A 25162-nucleotide genomic window follows, 5' to 3' on the forward strand; every position below is an offset into this window, starting at 1 on the left:
AAATTCTTTTCAGCAGCCACAAATCTCAAGCATTAACATACATAATCAGATTTAAACTGACGCCATTTTATTTGGAAATGCAGACTTTATAGCTTATTAACACAGCATATGAATACATGACAATAAGGAGGCAGTGTGAGAAAGCAACAGTCCTGTGGTCTATTTTAAAGCTGCACAAAATATAAAGCTTGAAAAAACGTGACATGATTAATTCAAATCAGGCCTATGTGAAAACTGGATCATTGGCAACAAACACAAAACAAGAATCAGATCTACAAATTGTGCCATCGTAAGCGTCAATCAGTCCTGAGACGATTGACGTAATGTGAGTGCTAATGCAGAGAAGCTTCAGGAATTAGGGCTGCACGATAGTGATGTGAAAAAAATGCAGGAATTTTAAATAGGCGAGTATCTGCATAGAAAATCTAAAATCATTTCAAAAGAACTTTTCTCATACGATGTAACACTGGATAACTGTAGCATAAATTTATTTCACAGAGTAGAAGGGGTTAAGGGCCTGACAGTGGCCACATCGGGGTTTGAACCTCTGACCTTCTGATCAGTAGTCCAGAAATGTAGCCGTTGCGCATTTCAAATACAACTGATACTGTGATCTTCTCCTGTTCCTCGCTGAATTTGCTGTGAGCCTGCATGTCAACAAACTGTCTTAAAAACAAGAAAAGCACTCCGCCAAGGCTGCTCATTCCCCTATAAGGCATTGTCAGACATGCAGCATTTTTTATTAGTAATTGATGATCAGAAATCACAGCTACATAGAATGTGGCCGTTTAATACCTATGTACCCACAAACAAAATGACCTTGTGCTGAGCACAGGCGTGTTATACATGTCTACATCATGTACGGATACAGAATCACGTGATCTAAATATGTAGCACGCGGTGGGAATTGATGGGACTCAGAAACACCCTCACAATTTAATCAACTGGTCCTTGTATGACTTCCAACAGACAAGTCCTGATAAATCCGCAGCGGTGGATTTGCAGTGAGATCACAATCATGTGATCGCTATATAGTGTTCTCTTGTTGTCATAGTTACAGTGACGCCGTGCTGCTATCTTGTGATGATACAGAAATCTTTAACAAATCCAGACTACAAGCAGCATCACTGCCAAAATCTAATCACTTGGTCCTTGTGTCATTTCTGACATTTCCTCAAAATTTCATCCAAATCCGTTGGTACGTTTTTGAGTAATGTTGCACACAGATAGACAGACAGACGGACAAACATACGCTGATCATCACATAACTCCACTGCGTTCCTTGGCGGAGTATAAACAGATTGAAAAGATAACCTGGTTCCACGAAGAAGCTTCGAAATTAAACAGAAGCCCCAAATTTGAACTGTGCTAGCAAAAAGCTCTTAGCTTGAAGTGAGTTTTTTTTGTAACATCGTGCAGCCCTAATTAAAATGTCAGTTCAATAGAGAATAAGAGAGCAGATCTCACTGTAGGAAGCTAAACTTTAGCATCTAGAAAGGTGTATTCAGTAATGATATTCCATATTCGCTACAGTTGGCAAAACGTAGCATCGACTTCACTAAAAGCGTTTTAAAAATGACATTTACAACTTGTGCGAACTTGAAACATATTTAAGTACCATGAACTACATTCATATAAGCTGCTTTTATAACGAAATTGCTATTTTGTTCATATGCAGCGATTGCACGTTAACTTTTTAAAACAGTGTCGACGCAGGAAAGCTCAGGTTTAAAGTAATAATACAAGAAAGTAGTTTGTAGAAGTTACCGTTTGTTGCCCTTCGTGTGTTTATAGTAGCAGGAAACTGGTTCACTATTCAAACAAATCGCGGCTCCAGTCAGCTATCAGGCATCCAATGAGTCTGAATTAGAAAAGAAGGCAACAGCAGGTAGTTTAAAATTGGCAGGTTTAACTTTGGCCTAATATATTTAAATAAAAACACACAGATGCCAACACAGCCGATCGGCTTAGACCACAGTAAATGATTCTTTGTCTTGACGACATTTCAGCTAAAATCAGTCACGTTCCCTTAATGGCAATAAGCACTAGGCAAATAGACTTATTTCTCCATGTAGTAAAACAAAAAAAGTTACAGTTGGTTTTGTGTGGAAGTAGCTTTACTTGGTTTGCTCTGCTTTGGCAAACAAGTCAGATTTATTTGTAAAATGTGTCGCTAGAGAGTCAAATTCAAGTTTCAGACTGCTGTTTCCTGATGGCTCCGCTTTGACCCTCGTGTCGTCCTGCAGGTCAGAATCGACCCGCTTTAGTTTGAAAATGTGGGAAAAGACAATATTTTTGCAGTGAAATTTCTGATGTCCACATTTTCAACGTTTTTGGGAAATGTTTGAACATTTTGTGGTCGGAAAAAAGAAATGTTAAAAATGTTTCTTAAGAACATTCACAACATTTTTGGTGAATGTTCTTAAAGAAAACAGAGATTTTACTGATATACATGTAATCATTTGATATATTTTTAGGATTTTTTTTATTTTTAGGATTTTTTGAAAATATAACTTGGAATTATTGGAATTTTCTTCTTGAAGGTTTTGCAATTTTTTTCAGAAATGTGGGGAATTTTTCAGATTTTTTCAGACAACAAAACAGTATCTTTTGGTGCCAGTAAATGAGGACAACAGGAGGGTTAAAGTTGTGTATTTGTGGCTCTGTACTGTTGTGTTTAAGGTGGTTTGTGTTGCATTTATCTGATTGTTTCGCTCCAGAATCACACGTAGGATTCTTCTGCGAACAGCAGCTGGTCAAAGTCTGGTTCTGCCGACGGGTCGCTGCATCTCTTCAGCCACTCCCTGCGACTCTCCACCAGAGCCAGCGCCACCTGCTGGCTGCTCTGAGGATTGCTGCACAGGTGTGAGGAGAAGTAGTCCCTCACTGTCTTGGTGGCGTGAGGAGAGAGGCAGAACCGAGCCTCAGAGGTTCCTCCTCCCTGTGGATCCACTTCTGAAACCTTCAGTCCCGGGTCGCTGGGCAGCCTGGCCCGGGTCAGAGTGGCGGCTCGGTCCACGACCTGCCGGCCTGGTTCTGACCCGCGGCGCTGATAGAGCCGAGAGTTGAACTCCTCCTCTACAGAGTGAGACTTCTGCCGCTTGAACAGGGACAGAGAAGGTCCGCTGTGTTTGTAAAATAAAGACGGAGACGGCTGCTTGGGCTCACTGTGAGCTGCTCGTCTGCTGTCGGCTGGAGGCTCAGAGGTTATCAGGGCCTGCGGGGAGGGAAAGCAGCTGGATTTAGAATAATGGAGGCTCCCGGTGGAGCGGTGGTGGGAAGGAGGGCTGGATGAGTCGTGTTTAGGAGGTCGGTGAGGTCTCCCCCTCACGTCGTTGGAGCCTCTGTTGGACTTGGGTTGGCTGCTGGACATCAGTTTTGCTGTTCCCTTCTCACCCGACCGTCCTTTTCCTGGTGTGAGTGATTTATCAGCAGCTCCTCCCTGTGAGCAGAAACCAAAACAGCATGTGTGAAATGATGCTCACTCTTCACCCGTACAATATCGTGCCTTCAAGAAGTGGATTTAAATTTAGGAAGATTAAAAAGACCAAAACAGGAGTGGAAACAAACAGTAATGTGAAATTATTCCAGGATAGGAGTGATGGATGGAGGTAAAATCCATGAAATACTGATTTATTATAGAGAATGAACCGTGATACAAATGTGGTTAATTAATCGGTTCACGTTTGATTAGTTTTCTCATTACTTTATCAATTAATCATTCAATCTTTCAGGTTGAACTCAAGTTGTCTGAAACAATGAACCATTTCTTAAACTCATTATTTCAGCTCTGAATACAAATTTGTGACATAAATGTTAAAAGTAATGACAGTTTCTTTTCCACTCACCCCTGTCTTGTCCTCTTCCTCCTTCTCCAAGTTGTCTTGTTGCGTCAGCGACAGCCTCCGGTCTTTCTTCAGCCAGGAGTTTGGATGGAGGCCCCTGCAGCCCTTTAATGTCCCCCAGCTGAGCGGTTCTTTAGGCGGGGAGCCTTTGGCTGGAGCTCCTCGGTCTGGATGTTCAGTGGAGCTGAAGAATGTGGAGGAGACGGAGGTGTAGAGCGAGCTGGAGGGTGCTTTGTTTGGGTGAAGCCCCCTCCTGGTCGCCCAGCTTTGGTCATTGCTGAGGGAGTCCAGAGAGTCGAGTGAGGAGCGGGTGGGTGTGGGGGAGACGGGTGTAGAGGAGAGGCTGGAGGAGCTGGCCTCCAGAGCTGCTGACCGGCCACCGTTCACCCCACACTCTCCAGCAGGCCTCCTGCTCTGACCCCTGCAGTGTGGCAGAGTCAGTGTGTGGCGACTCTTGGAAACTTCCTCGTCGCCGTCCTCGTCCTCCCCGGTCAGACCGTCCGTGCTGCCTGAAGGACACGGCTGGAACTTGGCCACGTATGCTATGGCCGGCTCCGAGCGCCGCCGCTGGGTGTGTCGGCCCTCCAGGGACAGAGAGTCCAGCGTGGAGGAGGCGTCCACCATCGGTTTGTCCAGCTCCGGCCTCCTGTGTCTCCCCCGAGGGTGGAGCTTCTGCTTGCGGCGTGCGTCCGGGTCGGCGTCTTGGTCGTAGTCGCTGAAGGTGAGGATGGAGTCCAGGCTGCCTTGGAGCGGTTTGGGGCGGAGACAAGTTCTGGTGCAGAATCCTGGTGAGCCGCCGCTGCTGTTGTCCAGCTCGTTCTCCAGACTGTCGTAGGAGGAGTCGGTCAGAGGGTAAACCCACGACTCTGAGGGTCCACACAGGACGAAAAAGCAGGAAGAGGGAGGGAGACAGATGTAGGAAGATGCTGAGAAACCATTCTCACAGATGAGGAACAAGATTTATGATTGCACTGGAAAAAATGCCCCTCTCAAAACAAGAAAATAAAGCTTATTTCAAGGAACTTTAACATGTTCTCCCTGTGCATGCGTGGGTTTCCTCCGGGCACTCCGGCTTCCTCCCACAGTCCAAAAATATGCTGAGGTTAATTGATAACTCTAAATTGTCCGCAGGTGTAAATGTGAGTGTGATTCTTTGTCTATATATGTAGCCCTGTGACAGACTGGCGACCTGTCCAGGGTGTCCCCTGCCTTCACCCAAGTCAGCTGGGATAGACTCCAGCACCCCCGTGACCCTAGTGAGGATAAAGCGGTGTATAGAGGATGGATGGATGGTTCTTAAAATTAGCTGGGAGAACTCATTTGAAGCTGTATTTTACCAGGATTGTCAAGCTTAGGTGTCTCAAAATAAGCCACACATGCGAAAAAAATAGTAGTTTTTCACTCAAAAATAGATTTTTGCTTTCATGTAACCTCCTAATTTGAGATGTATTAAACTTATTTTGAGTTTTCTTGTAAAATTCAACTCAAAACAAGATAATTTCAAGATCATTTGACTTAACAAGATATTTAAGATGCACTGCTTTAACCCTCCTGTTGTCTTCATGGACGGGCACCAAAAAATATTGTTTCCTTGTCAAACAGTAAAACTTCTAATATTTTCTTTAAGAACATTCACAAAAAAATCAACCAATGTTCTCAAAGAAACATTTTAACATTTCTTTTTTTCCACAAAAAAATGTTCAAAGATTTCCCAAAAATATTGAAAATGTGGACATCAGAAGTTTCACTGTGAAAATATAATTTTTTCCACATTTTCAAACTTTAAACTCGGTCAACTTTGACCTGCAGGACGACACGAGGGTTAAAACAAGTCCCTCCATGTTGCTGAAATGTCACTTGTTAAGTGAATTCATCTTAAATCGAGTGGGATGAGACATTTTGACTAAAAATAAGACACATAGACTTGGAAAGATTTTGAGTTTTTGCAGTGTAATAATCTGAACTCGGTACCTGATCCTGTCTCCTCACTGTTGACTCTCTGTGGAGCTCCTCCAAACAGCGAGGACGGATCTTCTCCAAGAATCTGCTGACAGTGTTCAATCATGAACTTCACCAGCTCACAAACCTGCAGCAACAAGAGGAAGATAAAACACTGAACCGGCGTGGCTTCAAAAAGACAAACAGTGGAGGAATTGTAATCATTTTCTGATCTCGATACTTTGCTTGTTTCCCGTCCACATTTCAAAAAGTCAGACTTCTAAAATTAGACTTCTTAGCCTCCAGAATGCACATTCCTGGGAGAAAACCTTGATGTGGTTTAGAGGTGTTACAATGCACGGAGTTACTCTGGAATTAAGGATTTAAACACAAAGATCTTTAATAAATAACATGCAGCTGGCAGTTTAGACAGCTCAACATGCTTTGGAACTGTTTTTCTTTAAAATGTACATTTCAGACGCAGAGAAACAGATTCCAGCGTGTGAAGGCGACTCGTGTGCTGTTTTGCTGTTAGTGCGAGCTGCAGACAAACAACAAGCTTCTCTTTGTTCGTGAGCTGAGAGGCTGCTTAGACAGATTTATTTAATCGTGTTGCACCATTGCAACCTCCTGGGTGTCAAAGTCATCACAGCAGAAGGAGCCAACTGTGTCCCAGGTCTGGGTCATGTTTCACAATCTATTAGCTGTTAAATCCATATTCCACCTTTAACAAAAATCAGTTTGAGTGTCAGAGTGGTTTCACTGCCTCCTGCATGTGTCAAACCACAAACAGAGCTACTTCCAGCAGAGCTCTGAGGAAGAAGTTGGTGAAACTTTATGATAAAAAGGTTTAAGGAGGAACTGGAAGTACTTTTTTAACTATTAGATATGGATGGTTACTTACAAGCCAGCGAGCCTGAAAGTTTATCCTTAAATTTGCAAAAAAAAAAAAAAAGGTGTTATACGTACAAATGCTGCAATTTGCATTTATTTCTAGAACAAAAATCCAAACACTGCAGGAAGTGGGGTTCAAAATCTGCATTTCATTTTGTTCACATATATTTAAAGATGCAATCAACAGAGAAATAAATCTACATTTTTACCTTGTTTATATGAATAAAATGTTCCATAAATCAAGCTGTGAATGACACGGAATCAAACCTGTCTGTAAAGCCTACAGAATAAAGACAAGAATAAAACGAGAAATCTGCTGGATTTTGGATGATTTTTTTTCTGAATGTTCTTAAAGAAACTTTTTTTTAACATTTCTTTTCCAAAATTTCCCAAAATGCTGACAATGTGGAAGTTTTCACTGTGAAAGTATTTTGTTTTTTCCCACATTTTCAAACTTTTAAACGGGTCATTTTGACCCGCAGGACGACAGGAGGGTTAAATAAAGTCAAAAACAAAAAAAGTGTATGAAGAACCGTTAAATCAGAGTGAATGATGTTCTATCAGACTTCTCTTGTATTTCAGTCATGAAAATATGAACTGTGAGACTTTCTTTTGGTATCAAGCAGCATAAACAGCTGGAACATGATGTTTCACTTAGTTTTCTCTCATTCACTTCATAATATTGAGGCTGAAACAGTTCATCCTGCATCATAAATTGGATCCATTCAGAGCAGTTTTCAAAGCTGCAGTGGGTGCATGTTCCCTCCCCTCTCACCTTCTTAGTCCCCTCTCCCTCCACCTCGGGGCTACAAGGAGCTCCTGGAGGCCACAGCAAGCTGGGAGCGATGCAGACCGACAAATTAAAACTGGTCATCTGGTTCTCCTGGGCGTTACCCTGGATACCGTGCAGCACGGCCAGCAGGTAGCGCAGCAGCAGGGCGTTCTCTTTGGGCAGCCGAGCGATCATCCTGCAGGACGACGCAACAAGATAATGACGTGTTTTAGTGCCAGATTCTGGAAAATGACGCTCTAAGAGTGACAGTGCAGAGCCTCTGTGTGTTACCTGTGGATGTCCTGCACCTGCTCTTCCTCCTCATCATCTTCCTCCAGAGCTTCCATCCATTCTTCATGCAGTTCACAACACAGCAAGCTGCCCGGGATGCTGCGCAAGAAGTCCTGCAGCAGCGAACAATAAAACAATTCTTTACTTCTTTCTATTCCTGATCGTGAACTGTCGGTCATTTTATCACTGCTTGTTCACTGCAGAAACTCCAAATCTTACCAAGTCTGTTTGTCTTATTTGTATTCAAAATATCTCATCCCACTTGATTTAAGATAAATTCACTAAAAAAGAGACATTTCAGCAACATGGAGGGACTCGTTTTAAGACGATGCATCGTAAATATCTTTGAAAATGTGAGGAAAAAAAACACATTTTCACAGTGAAAACTTCCGCATTTTCAACATTTTTTGGGAAATTTTTGAACAGTTTTTGATGGAAAAAATATGTTTCTTTAAGAAAATTCAGGAAAAAAATCAAATTAAAGAAAATCAAGAAAATAGAAGTTTTACTGATATATATGTAATCACTTCAGATATTTTTAGTATTTTTTTTGGAAGATTTTTACTAATTTTTTGAAAATATTTACATTTTTTTTTAATTTCTTGCCAAATTTGGTGATTGTTTTTTTTATTAAAACTTTTAAGGGAAACTTTTAAAGAATTTTTGGGATTTTCTTCCTGAAGATTTTGCAAATTTTTTATATATTTGAGGAATTTTTTTGCTGATTTTTTTTCAGAGAAAGAAACAATACTTTTTGGTTCCCATAAACGAGGACAACAGGAGGGTTAAGACAACTAAGCTTGACAATCCTGGGAAAACAAAGCTTAAAATAAATTTTCCCAGCTAATTTTAAGATCTCAATATTCTCAATATCGTATCTTATTTCAAGCAATTTTACCAAGCCGTTTTTCACTCGTTCTATTGGCAGATTTTCTTTACTTACTTCAAGGTGAAAGTTCCTTGAAATAAGTTTTTTTTTCTCTTGTTTTGAGAGGGGCATTTTTTCCAGCATTGTAAAGAACATTTATGTGCATTTTACTTCAAACATCACGGTAAACAGAAACAATCAATGTGAATGATTGATTGCTTTGGTGCTGCTGACACAGTTTAAGCGCTCGTGCACAGCAGCTCTTTTATCCCTGCAGATAACAACAGATTATAATCCAGATTACTCTAACAGGCCTATGCTCTGCACAGCTTGTCCTTTCAACGCAGCTGCACAACATGAAGCACTGAGCAGAGCACTAAAGAAGCTCATTAATGATGTAATGCTGCAGATAAGGAAGCTAACGATGAGGCACGTGGACAAACGGCACGCCACGGTACTGTTTTTATGAGTAAAGCAGTCTGACATTCATCTACATGTGTGAGACATGAGCAGGAGAAACTTTTAAGACATTTATGAGAACATTTGTTTGAGTTTACTTAGTGTTTTACATTAAATACACGCTACCTTAAAGACTCCGGCTATGATAAAAACGTGGTCTCGTGTCAGAGGAAGCTGAACCTCTCCGCTGTCCAGAGAGTCTCTCAGCTCCCTGACGGCTCGAGCTCCCGCCGGCCGACGGAAGATCCCCCGAGTCCAAGAACCCTCGTGGTAGAGAAACGCCAGCATGTCCTGGAGAGAGACGGGAAAGTAACTGTACTGAGGGTGTCATGAGCTTTACAAAACCCGACTGAAATCAAGTTTTTGGAACTGAATAAAGAAAAAAAAAAGGCTTTGAAGGGATCAGATGGAGTTTTTCCCTCAGCAGCCGCCACTAGAACAGCATTTATAGAAGCTTTTTTCAGTGCAGATGTAAATCTGACTGAGCATCTTTGGGATATGTGAGGATAAGCCTGATCTTGGAAGATCCCACCCTGCAACCCAAAGGACCCACAGAATTCACTGACACAGGACATTCTCAGAGGTCCTGAGTCCATGATCCATTGGACAATATTAGGAAGGTGGTCAGAACGTTACGCCTCATCAGTGCATATAGAAAACCCATCTACGGTCAGTGTGGACGAGGTCTTTGTGTCAGTGTTCCTGCTCACCATGACCGGCTTTGGCAGAGCGTCCTCTACACAAACAGAGCTGAGCGGCTGGCTGAACAGGCAGCCTCGAGCAGCACCAGCCAGGGATAGTTCATTCAGGTGGGAGGAGGAGCCTCTCCAGAAGGCCCAGGTGATCAGAGAACGCCGCCTTTTGAACGACTTCTGAGGCAAATCTGAGGAGGCAACAGACGGCATGAGAATCACTGCTCGTCGTTTATACAAAGCGCCACCTGAGACGAAATTATCGAAGAGTTTCCACCTGCTGAAACGTGCTGCTGCTGCGATTCGACGGGTCGAGGCTTCAGGATGAACTGACACTGTTTGTAAACCTGCAGCTGCTCCACCTGCATCGTCTTCTCTCTGTCTGCAGGTGCTGCAGCAGCATCTCTGCCTCCACCTCCCGCCTGAGAGGCTCTCACATGACTCATCTGGATGCTGAAGGGAAACTCATGACCTGAGACAGAGAAGAAGACAGTGTTGCTATAAAACAAGAGCAGAAGAATCACATTATCAGTCAGCAGCTCCTCCGTGGCTACCGGTTTCCTCCCTGCAGGAGCTACATGACACTCTTCTCTGGGAATGAATGCTACAGTGTTCCTAAAATAACACATCTCACCCCGGTGTCAAGGCTCAGAGGTTTGTGACCACAAGGACCGGAGAGAAACTGAATCACAGGCAGTTCAGGAAACAAATTCTGACACAAGGAGCAGATTTGTCAAAATCACTGACCGATTAGAGGATAAGGAGTCGTGTCCCTCTTGGAGATGACCCACAGCTGGAAGTCTTTGACGTTTCCCTGTGCGAAACAGAGATAACGATGGTGTGAAAAATAACAACACACAGCAAACGCTACAAATCCTGAAGGCAAACCACTCCAGAAATATGACAAAGAAGTGTGTTTTCTTTAAGTTTTCACATGCTGCTTGTGCTTATGGCCCTGAAGCTTCTGTAAAATAGAGTCCTTTGATGATTTCTGTGTTTGGCAATGCTGAACTTTTATGTCTTCAACCTGATCTGCACCCATAAATCTGAATATATACAAACACATGAATGTTAAACACGCAAAATCCAAAGATAATTCATTTACCAAGCACACAAAATAGAGAAAAAGAGAAATCCTACTGTTACAAAGACCAGGAATACAGAATTTTGGGGCATTTCTGCATCAGAAACAGAAAGATCCTCTCCAGATATAAACCCATGACTCTGCTTTTGATAATAATTTGTGGGTTAACACTAAAATAAATGGTATTGTTTACTCACTATGATGCCAAACTGCTGCAGGGCCAGTCGGATCACCTCATTAGTTGAATCTGAGTTGCTGACCGGCAGCGTCTTGGTCTGATCAGAGGAAATGGCAGCAAACAGAACATCAAGAGGACATCATACATTTTACACAACCACTGTCAGTATATTTAAGAAATATATGAAGAACACACACACACAAAACAGATGTGAGCTCCTCGAACATCAAAGTAAACTTACAACAGCAAAAGTATTGATTCCCTTCCCGTAGACTCGCAGAGGGATGGTTTTAGGTTCTTCCTTGTCCTTCTCTTGTTTTATCCGACTACACAGACAGGAAACACCACTTGTAAGACTTTTCTGTCACACGCACAGACAATAAATGTGGTGAGGTGTGAGGAAGTTCACCTTTTGAGGAGGGAGAGCCATTTCTCCTTCTGTTCTGCTGAGCTGAGGAGAAAAACAAACATCAAATCATCTTTACAGTCCTGTTCTCATCTGATCACCTCTGAGTAAAGATGTAAACAAACCCACGATGCATTGAGATCTGATCGCTCCGATTTGGCCACATATTCATACATTCTTTTAGCAGTTTGTCCTGGGTCACAATAAAGAACCTCCTACTCAAACTAAAAGTACATACACATGCATATATAAATGTTAAAGTGCAGGTATTCTCTTCTTTTAATTTCTGGCAGACATGAGAAGGAACCACACTGCGTTAGTCCTTTGCAAAAAGAAATGATGCTTGTTTTTATTTGCACAAAGAGCCGAGGAATAGGATCTAATGGTCACTCAAGAAGCTTGTGGATACCAGATGTGAGCTAGTTTCATTCAGCTAAACCATCCTCTGGCATTGTGTAGAATGGTCTGACTGCACCTGCCTCCCTCTTATTCTACTATAGCGCATAAAAAACACTCTGGATTGTTTGTATAATCAGAATTATGCCGGGTGTCATTAAGCCCAGGATGCAGTGACTGTGTCCCCTCAAATAGAAATGGGAAAATGTCAAAGTCAATGTGTTAGAAGTAGCGGAAGAGGAAGAAAAGCCTCATGAAATTAGCAGCCAATGGTCTACCATTAACATCCAATGCACAGAGACTTAGAGAGGTCCACCTGAGACCGGATCACCCAAAACGCATGTTAGTAGCAGGTGTCCATGAGGCCTGTGTGTGTTCATGTGCATCAATAATTGTGTCATAATAAGGGATGCGTTATCAGCTGGTGAAGGATTTAAATTAAATTTCACCATCAGCCAGAAATCTCAGAAAGGCTAAAAGTCTCCAGTTATGATAAAAAAAACATCACAAAAACTAAAAATGGCTCGTTTTACATATAAGTGGACGTACTTTTCTTATTTTGTCCATTAAATGTGTACATTTACCCAGCAGTGGGCCGTCACCATAAGAGGAATCACAATAATATGTGAATTCCTCTACAGGGGAGACCTGATGTTCTCTGCAATTAGTTGGAAAAAAAACGTGCATATATCAGTATCAGATGAAACTCGTTGGAAAATACCAGTGTGGCAAAAATAAAACGTCATAGTTGTAATACAAACTCTTTTATGAGCACGTCAACTGACAATGCGCTGCAAGTGTTCAGGTTGGAGCCTGAATATTCCTGGAAATTCCTCCAAAGAAATGCCAGTTAACATTTCATATGACTATAAACAGTCGCTCAGAGTACGACAGAGATGTTTATGACGCTTCCTGCTCTGACTTTCAGTGAAAAGAATTCAGAGAATTGCCTGATGTTTCTGTTTTATGACACTGTCAGGCTCAAAGTACAAATTCTGATGATATAGTTGCTGATTGGACTAATACAAACCTTCAGCTTAGCTCGGCTCACTGTCCTCCACGAATCAGAAAGTTAAAGACATGCTTTTACCAAAATCAGCCAAAAAATGCGTCACTGAGAACTTTCTGGCAGGTAGAAGTCACTTCCACTGAAAACACCCGATAAATACAAGCCCTGATGTGTTTTTGCGTTGCATGGTGGGATATCATTGGGTGCTTATGTTTCATCCTGTCTGTTTCCGTTCGTCTGGCATTTAAGGTCAAGTTTACAGCACCACCAACATATTTTCTGCTGAAACACAAACACATTCACAGCCACTGACGTAAGTCGGCGTGAAAACGGACAAATTTTATACAAACGTTTGGGTTCGACAGTTTCACTTCCCAATTTTATAACCATTTTTGATGAAAATGAGTCTCGGTTCAGAACTTCTAAACGCTGTGCTGGGAAACACACATCAGAAAGGAATTATACTCATCAGACAGAGCGGACAAGTTGTGTATTTACAGATCATCCACACGTAGAATCTGTGTTTAAACACATTCCACCACGTGTGAATGTTTGCGTCTTTGTATGTGTGTTACCTAAACGTAGCAACACAGTTGCAGGTGGGCCAGCCCATGACGAAGCTGCTCTCGGGGTTCGTGCTTCCCTCACACACCTCGTCCATGCAGCCCGCCGTCCACATCTCACACACACACACCTGGGCCTTCTGCTTGAAGTGGTTGGCTGATCTTGGAACAGAGAGACACGACACAAGCACTGCAAAACTCAAAATCTTACCAAGTCTGTTTGTCTTGTTTTCAGTCAAAATGTCTCATCCCACTTGATTTAAGATAAAGTCACATAACAAGTGACATTTCAGCAAGACGGAGGGACTTGTTTTAAGACAATGCATCTTAAATATCTTGTTGCAGGACATGAGGAGCAGCCAAAACGCTGCTAATCCATCCACACGGATAAAATCACACTTGTGCTTACTTGGCTTTGGCAATCACGAGGATGTCGTTGAACAGGAAGAGGTGTCTGTCCTGAGTCTGCATCCCCGTCTTCAGCTGAGCATGTCCGTGGAGGAGAAAGGATCTGTCGGAGTCTGTCAGGAAGGACTGGACCAACGGGCAGGTCTCTGGACACACAGGAACCAGGAAGCTCTCTCTGGAGGGCAGACAAACGGGACAAATTAAACCTGGGTACAATGGAAGGATTGGTATCTGAAGGTGTCAGCTTCATAACTGAATGCTCACTCTTTCATAACAGTTGTGATGCAATCTTACTTGGTTGGTCCTGCTGCTATTTTTGCATCACTTTCAACTCGACACAAGTATAAATTGTATCAACCACAGCAACAGTGGTAAGTTATGTGAACTGATATGAGAAAGTCTTTTCACATTTCAGGACCAATATCGGTCAAAACAGTCATAAAAAGCAACGAACAGTTTGCTGCCAAATCACAAACTACCACAAAAGCGACAAATTCACGTCTAGTTCAAAAAGAAATGTCCATAAAAATATTAAACCTTTTACTTTCATGAACACAGAACAGGTCAGATTAATGAAAATGACCAACATTAGATAAAGGCAATATTTTACCAGAACATCAGCAAGAGCAGAAGTTTAGTTCGTTGCTTCAGTCTGTTTGTTGGAGTCTTTCCTCTGAGATGATTAAATACCAGCAGCATCAGACAGCAGCAGTATTCATTTTCACACATGGAACAACATCAGTAACTTTATTAATTACCTCTAACTGTAAATGATCACTGGCATGGAGACTTTAGTCTTTAGTTCATAAGCTGCAGTCAAATCATTTCTTACACAGTGGATTGAGACTTAATCTTTGGCTTATTAGTACATTATTTTTGCATTATCTGCCACTTGATGTACTGTTAAATGTCTTCTGTATTGCAAATATTGTGTCCTTTCCACATCTGTTAAGTGTGTATGAGTGAATGAAGTCATGAGAAACATCAATATAAAATTGGGTCAATCACATTAGAAGAAAAACAGCAGCATCTCCCTGTTCTGACCCATAAAACTGAGGAGTTTGCTAGTTTTCTAAAAACAAAATGTGTGTGTGTACGTCTAAGAGCAAATGTAACATGATCACCATGGTAAAAGCTGCAGCTAACCCATTTAAAGTCTATTCTGTGGAGAAGACGTTATTTTCCTTTTAAATTACTGGATAGTATTTTTCAGTGGATGTAACAGATGGAGCCATCTACAATCAGCCTCCTAATCCCTGTGATGTTATACAGAAATCATCGCACTTTGATGAGTCGTGCTACAACTTCTAAGGTTCTTCTGAGTTCCTCTGAACATCTCTTATGTAACACAATAACTTGTTTTGAGCTCAAACTCATTGGTTCAAACCTTTTTGATCTAATCAGATCAGGAAATTTAGTTGCCCTGATGAGAGAAATTTGCTTTGAGCAAATTGCAGATGAATAACAAGATCCACACACCGACAACATTCATAGAGTCATATCATTCATATTAGAGTCCCACAGTTTCATTACCAAAGAAACAAAAGAGGTTCTTGTGCTACTTTTATCTCTACCTTGGAGCGCTGAGTTGTTGCCCAGATGACAGGAGTTCAAATTAGGATCGACCACGTGAAACTAAACCCTGCCAGTGTGTTTCCCTTCAGTTAAATATGAACTGAAGGGAAAGAAATCGACTCACACCGACCACCGTCAACGCTGTGTGCACCAGATGTGTTCAGCTAAGGCTCGGTAACAGTGAGATTACAAAACCAAGCAGATATGACACAAGAAGGCCTGACAAAACATCTACAGAATCCTCTTGGCCACTCCAAAGAGCCCGGGTCTAAGGAGAAAGTATGCTCTTTTAGCACAGATTGTCACCATGCACATCCTACAACAGGGTATGAGGCATTTCTCTTTAGAATCTGATAGTAAGTCTTGCTCCAGTCTGTGATTAAATTCCAAAAATTCTTCTCTTTGCATCAAAGTTTCACATCTGACAGTTTTTTTCCCGTCAAAATAACCACTTCCTGCCTTAAAATCACTCAAATGCCACACATCAGATCTATGCATTCCCTTCCTCTCTCTTGATCCACCCTTCTTAGCTGCAGCTCGAGCACACCAGCTCACCTACAACTCTGCTCCAACACTGTAAAACTTCTCTATGCCGCACAATGGCAACTTGATACACTGGAGTAACGCGGTCCACATGTTTGAACCAGAAAGCGATTCTGAAGAAGTAGAACGATACAGTAAGCTTCAGCCTGCAGGTTGACAGCCCTGGTTCTTCTTTATTGCATATGAAACCCTGGAAGACTCAGTCAGTGTTTCCATCTGACAAAAAAAAAACACACCATATGGACAAGCTAACAAAGTAAAAGACTAGATTTTCACTGGAGGGCCTCTTTTGCATACCTGTGTTCTTTACACAAAGTGACAAAGTTGGAAATCTTTGTAGCATAACGCTGAACGTCCGATAGAGCGACAATATTTGTTTGATGCAGGCCAATAATGAGACAGATTAACATCCTTTCCATGACCACAGGATGTGTCTTCCAACATGGTTGTTTAAGAAATGAGAAGCTCCTCACTCCATCAGCTAGGGTTAAAGAAGTTGTTGCAGCTGAAACACATTAATCACTGCAGTAATTATCCAATGGAAGGATCTTACCTATTTGCTTAGTAAAATGCAGGTGGCGACTTTTTTTTTTGGCGAAGCAGCGTATATATATATATATATATATATATATTTTTTTTTTTTTTTTTTTTAAATAATCAGGTCCTGCGTCTTGTGTTGACGGTTAGTGTCTCCACCACTGGATTGCTCTCTTTAGATCTCCCACTGATGTCCTTCATCACCAAACACAAGGCAGCTTCAGACTATATTGACTTTGCATGATCCACACTGACTTGTGCTTTGGATTCAAGAGAGTTTGACAAGACTTCAAAGCTCTCTTCTTAATGGAAACTGAATTATGTAATTCATGCAAGTCATTCACTGCATGATGCCAAGAGACAGAATATGTTTAGCTATTAGCTTAGAAGCACAAGTCTAACTGCTAGCCAAGATCTGTCTGAGAGCAGGGAAGGCAGTTTTCAGATAGTTAAGTAAAAGTACTATTCCGAAACATTAGCAGTACTTTGTTACAAGCAAAAGCTCTGCACTGGAAATAGCAAAAAGTGTACTGCATATAAAGTATTAATAAGTATAATCAGGAAACTGTATTCTACGTATTAAATGCAAAAGGAAGTAATTCAGAAATGCCATCGCTTCACTGAATGATCTACTATTACTTCTGATAGCATCAGATTTTTGCTCACATTACTGTAAACAAAGTACTTCATTGCTACAGCTGCTTGATGTGGGCCTACCTTTAAATACCTTGCATAGCAGTGCAACTAATGTTCATGATCTGTTCATTTTCAATTCACTGATTGATTGGTTTGTAAAAAAAAAAAAGCTGAAAATATTGGGAAACACACACACACACACACACACAATATTTCTCAGTCAACAGTTCAAACAAGGAGCCAAGAAAAATGTAGAAACTAAAATTGCTTCTTTGCTTAATTAGATATGAATTCTTGAGTTATGCCAAAAAACATATTTTGTGAAGTCACGCTAAGCTCTGCCCACCTAAATCTAATTAGCTTATCCTCCGGTCCAACTGGACATTTGTGCAAAATTGGAGGAAATTCAATCAAGATGGTCCTAAAATAATACATAAAACAGATGAATTATTACCAATAACTTTCTTTGTGAGGTCACAGTGAGCTCTGACAATGAAATACCTATTCGGTTCATCCAAGTGAACATTTAAGAGAATAACGGACAACCCAAAAACATAATGCCACATCTGTTGTCTGCATAGAGGCTTAAAGATACAAATTCTTACAATAATTTAAGACAAAGGTTGGAAATCTTCACAATTCAAAAGTGGGAATTATATTATTTTTATACATGAGAAATTACTTACAATAATCAAAATGTTAATTTTCTGTTAATTTCATGGTCAAGGTCATCTAACGTTAATGACATAGCAATATAGCGGAGTAAAAAGCTTCACATTTTCCTGTAGTGAAAGTAGAATGCTTCATTAGAGGAAAAACTATACATAATTATTCTCCTATTTAAGTACAGTATTTGAGTGAAATGTGACTGCTAGCACCCACAGATGTACTACAGGAAGATGGACATCTGACTCAAAGATGAAGAATGAAAAATCTTTTACAGGTCCTGGGTTTGCTGACACATCATATCTCCCACTGCACAGATGAATCAGAGTATCTGGCACATATTTTTACTCAGGCCACAGACTTCACAAAAACAAGCTTTTCTCGAACCTGGCTAAGTTTAAACCGCACACGACTCACTTTACACTTTAAATTGGTCTTCAGTTGTTGCACGAAATACATGAAAAAAAGATAAAACACGATACTTAGCGAGGATCAAAAGCAGGATAACCCTTTTCCATGCTCCCAGACTGCATGCTAAGCTAAGCTAACTAGCTGCGAGAGTGGAATCAGCCTTCTCATCTTACTCTGAGTGACCAAAATGCTGAACTATTCCTGGTGGAATTAAGGAATAATCACAGGAAAAATATCCTCCAGCACTGAATCATAGCTAATAAAATGTAAACAAGTTATTAAATTCAATTAAAAACAAATTAAAGAACATAAAAATCTAAAGCTTGTGGATGATTTAGCTACTAATGATGTGAGAGAGGAGGAAAAAGGTTAGATTTCGTATGTCCGGACATGTTGTATGAAGTACGTCAACACTTTCCCTCAGAACAGTGGGTGGGTGTTAATCAGTGTTCTCTGTACACCTTATTAATAAGGTTGCTTCTTCTTCACTTTCACAGTACATATGTTCAAAGACAGACACTATTAATAGACGCCTGATCCTCTGGCAACAAGAGGATTATCTATCCGAGTGGTTACAACATCTTACTCAGAGTTGTGCCTCGGGCATATGAGCGTGCATGTGTGTGTGCACGTGTGTGAGAGCGTGGCCTCGGGGCTTGGTCGGGATGGCCTGACCTCGGTGTCCGCTGTGTAACAGAACTGGAAGAGGTCTTAGTGCATCTGAGGAAGATCCAACTGATCCACTTAACCTGCAGTTAACCTGCAATGACACTGAAATCACAGCTGCGTGGATTTACAACACTGTGTTTAGTGTTTTTTATCATGACACGGGCAAAACAGTGAAACCAACTCAACTGAAAAGTTGTTTGGTCGATAAAGTTTCTGAAAATGGTGAAAATGTTGATCAGTGAACGTAAAAGCCCAACATAACACCTCTTGTTTTGTCCAAAAGTTTAGAGAGGGGGAGGAGGAAAGAACCAAAAAATATTCACATTTAAGAAGCTAAAAATTACTCAAACCGATGCCAACTAATTAAATAATAGCTTGAACCAGAAATAGCACTGGTTTATATAACTGTAAGCCAACCTATAGCTAACCACAGACTAACACAGTGATCCGTCACCATAAATTCATGATAAACTCGATCAAAATGATAACGATTATTTAGTTAACATGGTAACATGTCAGTGAAGGTATTTTCATGGTGGTCTGTTTGCGGCTTTTGGCATTTACTCAGTAAAAAGTGAATGAATTGTAGCAAAACAAACATTTTCATTTTAAATATACTCTTTAAATGTAGTTTCAGTACCTGGAAAGAGTCTTGGACCTGATCAGAGCCTTGCTGATGACCAGAGACGGTGCTGACTGACGCCGATAACTCTGAGTCTTCATTCGCTAAAAAAGGAAGAAAAGGGCTGATGAAGGAGGATGGAAAAATGGAAAGATGATTCATATTAAATGACATTGATCATCTCATTCCAAAGCAACATTTTGTTTTGGAAACTTTGAGTCTGAGCATTCATGTGGATGTGATTTCAGCACCGTTGTGGATAAAAAAAACTAACAGCTGCCCCCTCGACATCTTCAGCTGCTGTGATGAGTTCATATCCATTTGCTGCAAGAGTTCACTTTGCCTATATTGGGATGATTTAATGAAATAAGTGTCTCCTAAATGCTCACCTGTTCGATATTTTCAACCTGACAAAATGCTGATAATGCCTATATATAATGTCTATATTCGGCACATTTACCATTTTATTCAGTGTCTACTTGTATATGTTTCCATACCTAAATGTTCAAGAACACATTAGACTTTTCTTTTTTTGTATATTATTGCAGCTCATCTTCTTACTTTCCGTCTGAAATGCTTCATTTTAGCTCTTATCCTATAAAGGACGCCTTCGCAAAAATTTTTGTCAGTTCTGATTGGTCAGTTGTCAAACAAAAGTGAGATAAAGGTAGCTATAAACCGTAACTCCAAGCCTGTGAATACAGGGTTTTATCCTAGCAGAAATGGACTGCAAGAAAGCTGCTCTTTCTATATCTGAGGGTGTCCCAAACCAGTCGCTAAGTGATCCAAGATCCCTCAGGTGCCCAAGGACAACCAGCAACCCTCTGTGCTGCAACTACCCAAGATCCCCCAAATGCCAAAGGTCCAAAGGACAGAGCTAAAAATGATTTAAGATCTTATTTCAGAAAACATTACGAAAAGAAACAATTGAAAACATTTAAGTGGAAAAGAAGAGCTTAATTGGGGCTATAAATAGCACATATAAAGGCACTTTTTTAAATTTTGAAAAGATGGAAAAATTGATACAGTATAAAAGCACAGTATAGATTCTAATTGTAAAGTGGCTGCTTAATGTTGACAGACGTGCACACAAGTTGTCATGAAGCAACACAACATTCCCCAACAACCAAAGATGCCCAAGGTCCCACAGAAGCAACATCAGGTACTTAAGTATTGGTTCCAGTGATCTCAAGTGGTGCACTATCCATTCAAGAAGCCAGGATGCCAGCCCAAGGTGCTACACCAGAAGCTCCACTAGACCAGTCACTAACCTTAACAGCTGATTATGCAAATGTGCTACATGATGACATTGATAAGTAATAAGCCTGGACTTCAAAGTGTTTCACGTAGGCAAGGAGCAGCGTTTTTTTGTGGGAGAGAAGACCTCCCTTTGGCGTGGACTTAGGTTAAGTTTGCAGACTTTTTCAATGCACAAAAAGGTAACTATGCAACATTTAAGGACAGGGAAAACCCTAAAAACAGAATAGGGATTCTTTAAAGTTCTGGTCACACAACATCTCACCACTGTGCTCTGAAAAACTCTCACCAGGAGAGCTGGACAAAAACGCACGTCATGCTTATGTCATGTTTACACTCTCCTCATTGGTTACATAAGCATCCTGATGTTCAACACATTCATCACAACGCTGGGACTGCCTAGTGTGGCCTCCAAATGGACAGGGACAGCAGATTGAAGCCGCAAAATTTAAACACAGAGGAATGTCAGAGCATGAAGCTGAGCCAGGAGACAATGTTTTCAGTGCTCTGAAGCCTCCATTAGTCTTTTCCATGACACTCCTGAACTTTTTCACAGCTCAACAACTCGGTAAAAGATCTTCGTGGTGCTTTTGTCGTCCAAACTTCTATTCAAATATCTAAGCTGAAATGCGTGAAAGCAAAAATAAAATGGCACTTTAATACTGAATTAATCTGCTGTTGTTATTTCATTGCAGCCCACCAGCTGCAGCTTGCTGCCTTATTGATACCCTATTTTTCTTTGCTGGATCCTATTATCCAAGGTTTCCCCACGAGGATCATACAAGTTTCATTTAATCTAATTGCAGAAGGATTTGTGTGTGTGGAGCAGCCTGACAAACAGGCATTACATAACCACAGATCTTTCATTGTATGTCAGATTAACACATTTGGTGGCACAGTCACCTAATACACTAGTGGGTTCAGTGTTCTGGACAAATGGGTGAGAAAGCTTAGGTAGGCTGAGATGTAAAACACTTATGGGAAATTTTACATTTAAATGTAAATTTATTTTTTCTAAATTAAATAAAATACGTAAACACCATGCTCATGGAAAATAGTTCCAGGAATGACAAATTTACAGCCATGCTGAACGAAGCTAAACGCTAATGTCTACATGCTAAGGTGGTCACATCGATGGACAGAGCCTAAAAAGCGAATCAAATGTGGAACTGCCTTAAACCTGCATTCTTTCTAAAGTCCAGCAGGGGGCGACTACCCTGGTTGCAAAAAGGAGTGCGATTATACATAAAATTCATGAGAAAATGACGCTTTTTCTCACTCAGTTTGTTATCTCAATAAATACGCTCTCATTCAGTAGTTTCAAGTTTCATTCAGCACAGTACAACATGTTCATTTTGCAAATTATGGTCTTTTTTAGGGTAAAACAGAAGATAAAGTGAGGTATATTGTAGGGAGTGGCTGCCTTGTAATTGGCAGGCTACTGATATATGGCATGTGTAGTGTTATTTAGTTCTCAGCATACCTACTTTTTGCTCATTATGCCCAGCTTCAAAGATGCTAATGGACAATTTTCTACCTCAAGGCTTTAAACCCATTGGTGACATCACCGTACCAGCCCCTGTCTTTTATATACAGTCTATGAATGATCACAAGTGAAAGTCGCAGAATGCTACTTTTTGGTTTGCTTGCTGGTTTTGTCACTTTTACCACAGGAGAAATGAACCAGTGAACTATAATTGTCACTGAAAACCAGCAAGCAATTATCAGCCAGTAGTTAATATAGTAGCTTGTGAAAACACTGAAGTGTCTTAAGACCGCATTACCCCTAACAACCAGCAGGGAGAGACTCAGAGTCAGAAAAAGAAGCTTGATTATACAGACGTCTGTAAGACAATGACTCTACTTCTCACTTGATTTACTCCCTCAGAAAGAATTCAAATAAAAAGTTTATGGTCTCAATCACTAGCTTCGTATCTCTTTCAATACGGCCTAAGGCTCTTTTGTAAACTATGGTCTCATATAGAAGACAATAGACTACAACGAATGATATGTTTTAGGGTGGAGCTACCAATGGATGTCTTGAGGTCTACTCATTTCCCATAGAAATGTATGTCTTTTTTGGTCTAGTTTTTCATTCATTTCACTCAAAATCCCATGTTAATCTCATGGTGGTGCTATAAAAAATGTCTGAGGATCAGCACACTCAGTAGGATTCACCTTCTGGTGAGCATGAGTATCTATGTTTCATAGTGATCCATCCATGTCAACCATCCATTTTCCCAAAGACTTTCAGTGCAGAAAAATCTGATTTTCCAGTGTGAAAACATCAATCCCCCTCTGACCTACAGCCTCCATGCGTTCACACATTTTTGGCATTTCACAATGTTATATCATTGATCTAGCCGGGTCACACGCTGGTGAAACATTTCTTACTCTCCAGCCACAACATTACAATGTTACCTTTCAGGCCTTAAAATAAACTAAATCAAGCTTACATGGAGATATGAGTTTTGTGCTGGGAAACTAATCTATTGACAAACCTAAGCTTACCTCGTTTATTAATGACTGTATTACAACACAAAGTAGTTTGAAGAGGAAAGTCATTCATGCAAAATGTTTCCACAGCATTGAAAAAAAAATGTAACTGCAGTGATAGTAAAGAAAGAAATGTGCTAAAATCAAAGCTCTGACACTCTAATTGTCACTGATTTAAAATATAAATGGACATAGCTGGAATTTCTGAGATGTTTTATTTCCACCAAGAATGCAGGTTTATGACAGGTGGAACTGCACAAACTGTATTGACTCATTCTGTCAGATGTTTTTATGGTGGCAGCAGGACTGAATGGCTTGGTAGAGACTTACTGCATCTTTATGACTCGGCACATATACATGAGAATTTGGAGCCGATGTGAATCAATTATTAATGAAAACAAGGACAGTACAGATTGCAGCTCCTCCAACTGAATCAGGACTCATCCGTACATTTTCACAACCTCTTTCAGTCACAAAAATGCAGATTTATTGTAAATAAATGAAAACGTAAACACTCTGTACAGAAAGAATACTCAGTTTAACATATTATCATGTGTAAAACTGCTGCATGTTTCAGGTTAACGTCTTACCCAGACCATAAGCTGACCCTGTCAAATATGTTACATGATAATAATGGTTAGCGATGGATGTCGAACAAAATAAGTCCAAGAGAAGTTAGAAACTTCTAAACACAGAGCAAGTGGGGTTCACAATTATTTTTATCACTGACTTTTTCTGGGTAGCTGATCAGTCATTTAGTTAATGAACATTAGAAAACAAAGAGATATTCTGTTTACACCTCTATAAAATTGAAAAAAAAAGCTGCATATTCTCACATTTAAAAAGGTGCAAGAAGAAAATGTTTGAACTTTTAACTTTAAAATTAACTTATCAAAATAGTTGCTCGGTCAGCTGGCTAAGCTCCAGCTTACAGTACAGCTGCTGATTCATGCCACTGATTCTGAATCTACAAAAATAAAAAATTAAAATTGGAGCACCCATTAAATCAATTTGCGTACTTTACCAAACACTGTAAATAATCCAGAATTTGTTAACAGTCAGTGGTTAATAAGAGAGGTCTTATGTGGTGATTGTTGTGATGAGAGAAAATGCATTTATTCACATTTTAGTGATTATGTTGTCAACTAGAAACTACATCGTATTACATTTTATGACTTTTTATTTTACAGCCTTGTGAAGTATTAACTAGATTTTTAGAAATGCTTTATAAATAAAGACAAAACTATTGTGTTGTTATGAAGCAGTAATTGGGATTATTTTGTAAATAAGGAACTTCAGATGGAAAGTCTGAAGTTAATTCTATTTATTTATTCATTGTGTTGCTTATGAATTCAACTTGGGTCGAAATAAAGCGACAGGATGAGCTGAGACGAGAAAAGAAACTGATTTTCCAGTGACTTGTAACTAAATTATATGATTATTATTAATGTGATGTGATTATTCTGATGGTACATGCTCTATGGTGATATATATATATATATTCTAGTGCAGCCCCTTTTATTGCCTTACTGTGCGTAAACGCGCCATTCGTCAGTTTCTTTGGGCTGCACCGCTGCGGTGTTTTTACTGTTTAGCTGTGCGCATCCATCGTCCTAAAACTCTCAAAGTTCTTCTCCGGCTTGTTTGATCGTCTTTATGGCAGCAGATGTCTCTTTGGTGAAAGCCTTGAACTCTGATCTGACCTCTCACCTGAACGGACCGCGTTTACAACAAACTCATTCATGTGTCAGCAGTAAAATGTGCCACAGACAAACCGCCTCTGTCTCTGTTGCGCACAGGCTGGAGATCGTACAACCAAAAGCAAACGGTGGAATACATGTGAGCCGCTTTTACTTCCCAAATAGAAACAAACCGCGGCTATTTATGACCATTAAACCGCCAGAATAAATGAGAACAGAAGCACATACCCGCTTGTGCTCCTGCTGC

At 40.5% G+C, this 25162-nt stretch overlaps 1 protein-coding gene across 1 annotated transcript; it reads right to left on the reverse strand.

Annotated features, from left to right (window-relative positions):
* Positions 1 to 45: 45 nt before the first annotated feature.
* LOC110969244 (rho GTPase-activating protein 20-like) lies at positions 46 to 13921 on the reverse strand. The gene is made up of 14 exons (XM_022219294.2): positions 13805 to 13921; positions 13408 to 13557; positions 11431 to 11472; positions 11263 to 11347; positions 11041 to 11118; positions 10507 to 10573; positions 10037 to 10231; positions 9778 to 9950; positions 9194 to 9358; positions 7741 to 7853; positions 7453 to 7645; positions 5817 to 5931; positions 3849 to 4711; positions 46 to 3442 (listed from the first exon to the last, which is right to left on the reverse strand). The coding sequence occupies exons 1-14, from the start codon at positions 13864 to 13866 to the stop codon at positions 2723 to 2725; spliced, it is 3021 nt and encodes a 1006-aa protein (XP_022074986.2). The 5' UTR covers positions 13867 to 13921; the 3' UTR covers positions 46 to 2722.
* Positions 13922 to 25162: the final 11241 nt, after the last annotated feature.

Source organism: Acanthochromis polyacanthus, chromosome 22, assembly GCF_021347895.1.
Source record: "Acanthochromis polyacanthus isolate Apoly-LR-REF ecotype Palm Island chromosome 22, KAUST_Apoly_ChrSc, whole genome shotgun sequence".
In the NCBI taxonomy this organism is placed as follows: domain Eukaryota; kingdom Metazoa; phylum Chordata; class Actinopteri; family Pomacentridae; genus Acanthochromis; species Acanthochromis polyacanthus.

What these genes read in the sequence shown, in the direction of transcription:
- LOC110969244 (XM_022219294.2), bottom strand. Translation starts at nt 13,866, where the DNA reads ATGCAGACTCAGGACAGACACCTCTTCCTGTTCAACGACATCCTCGTG. An exon ending in AACTGTGTTGCTACGTTTAG is followed by an intron (nt 11,473 to 13,407) that starts GTAACACACATA and finishes TTTTCTCCTCAG; the next exon opens with CTCAGCAGAACAGAAGGAGA. An exon ending in AGGGAGAGGGGACTAAGAAG is followed by an intron (nt 5,932 to 7,452) that starts GTGAGAGGGGAG and finishes TTGTTGCTGCAG; the next exon opens with GTTTGTGAGCTGGTGAAGTT.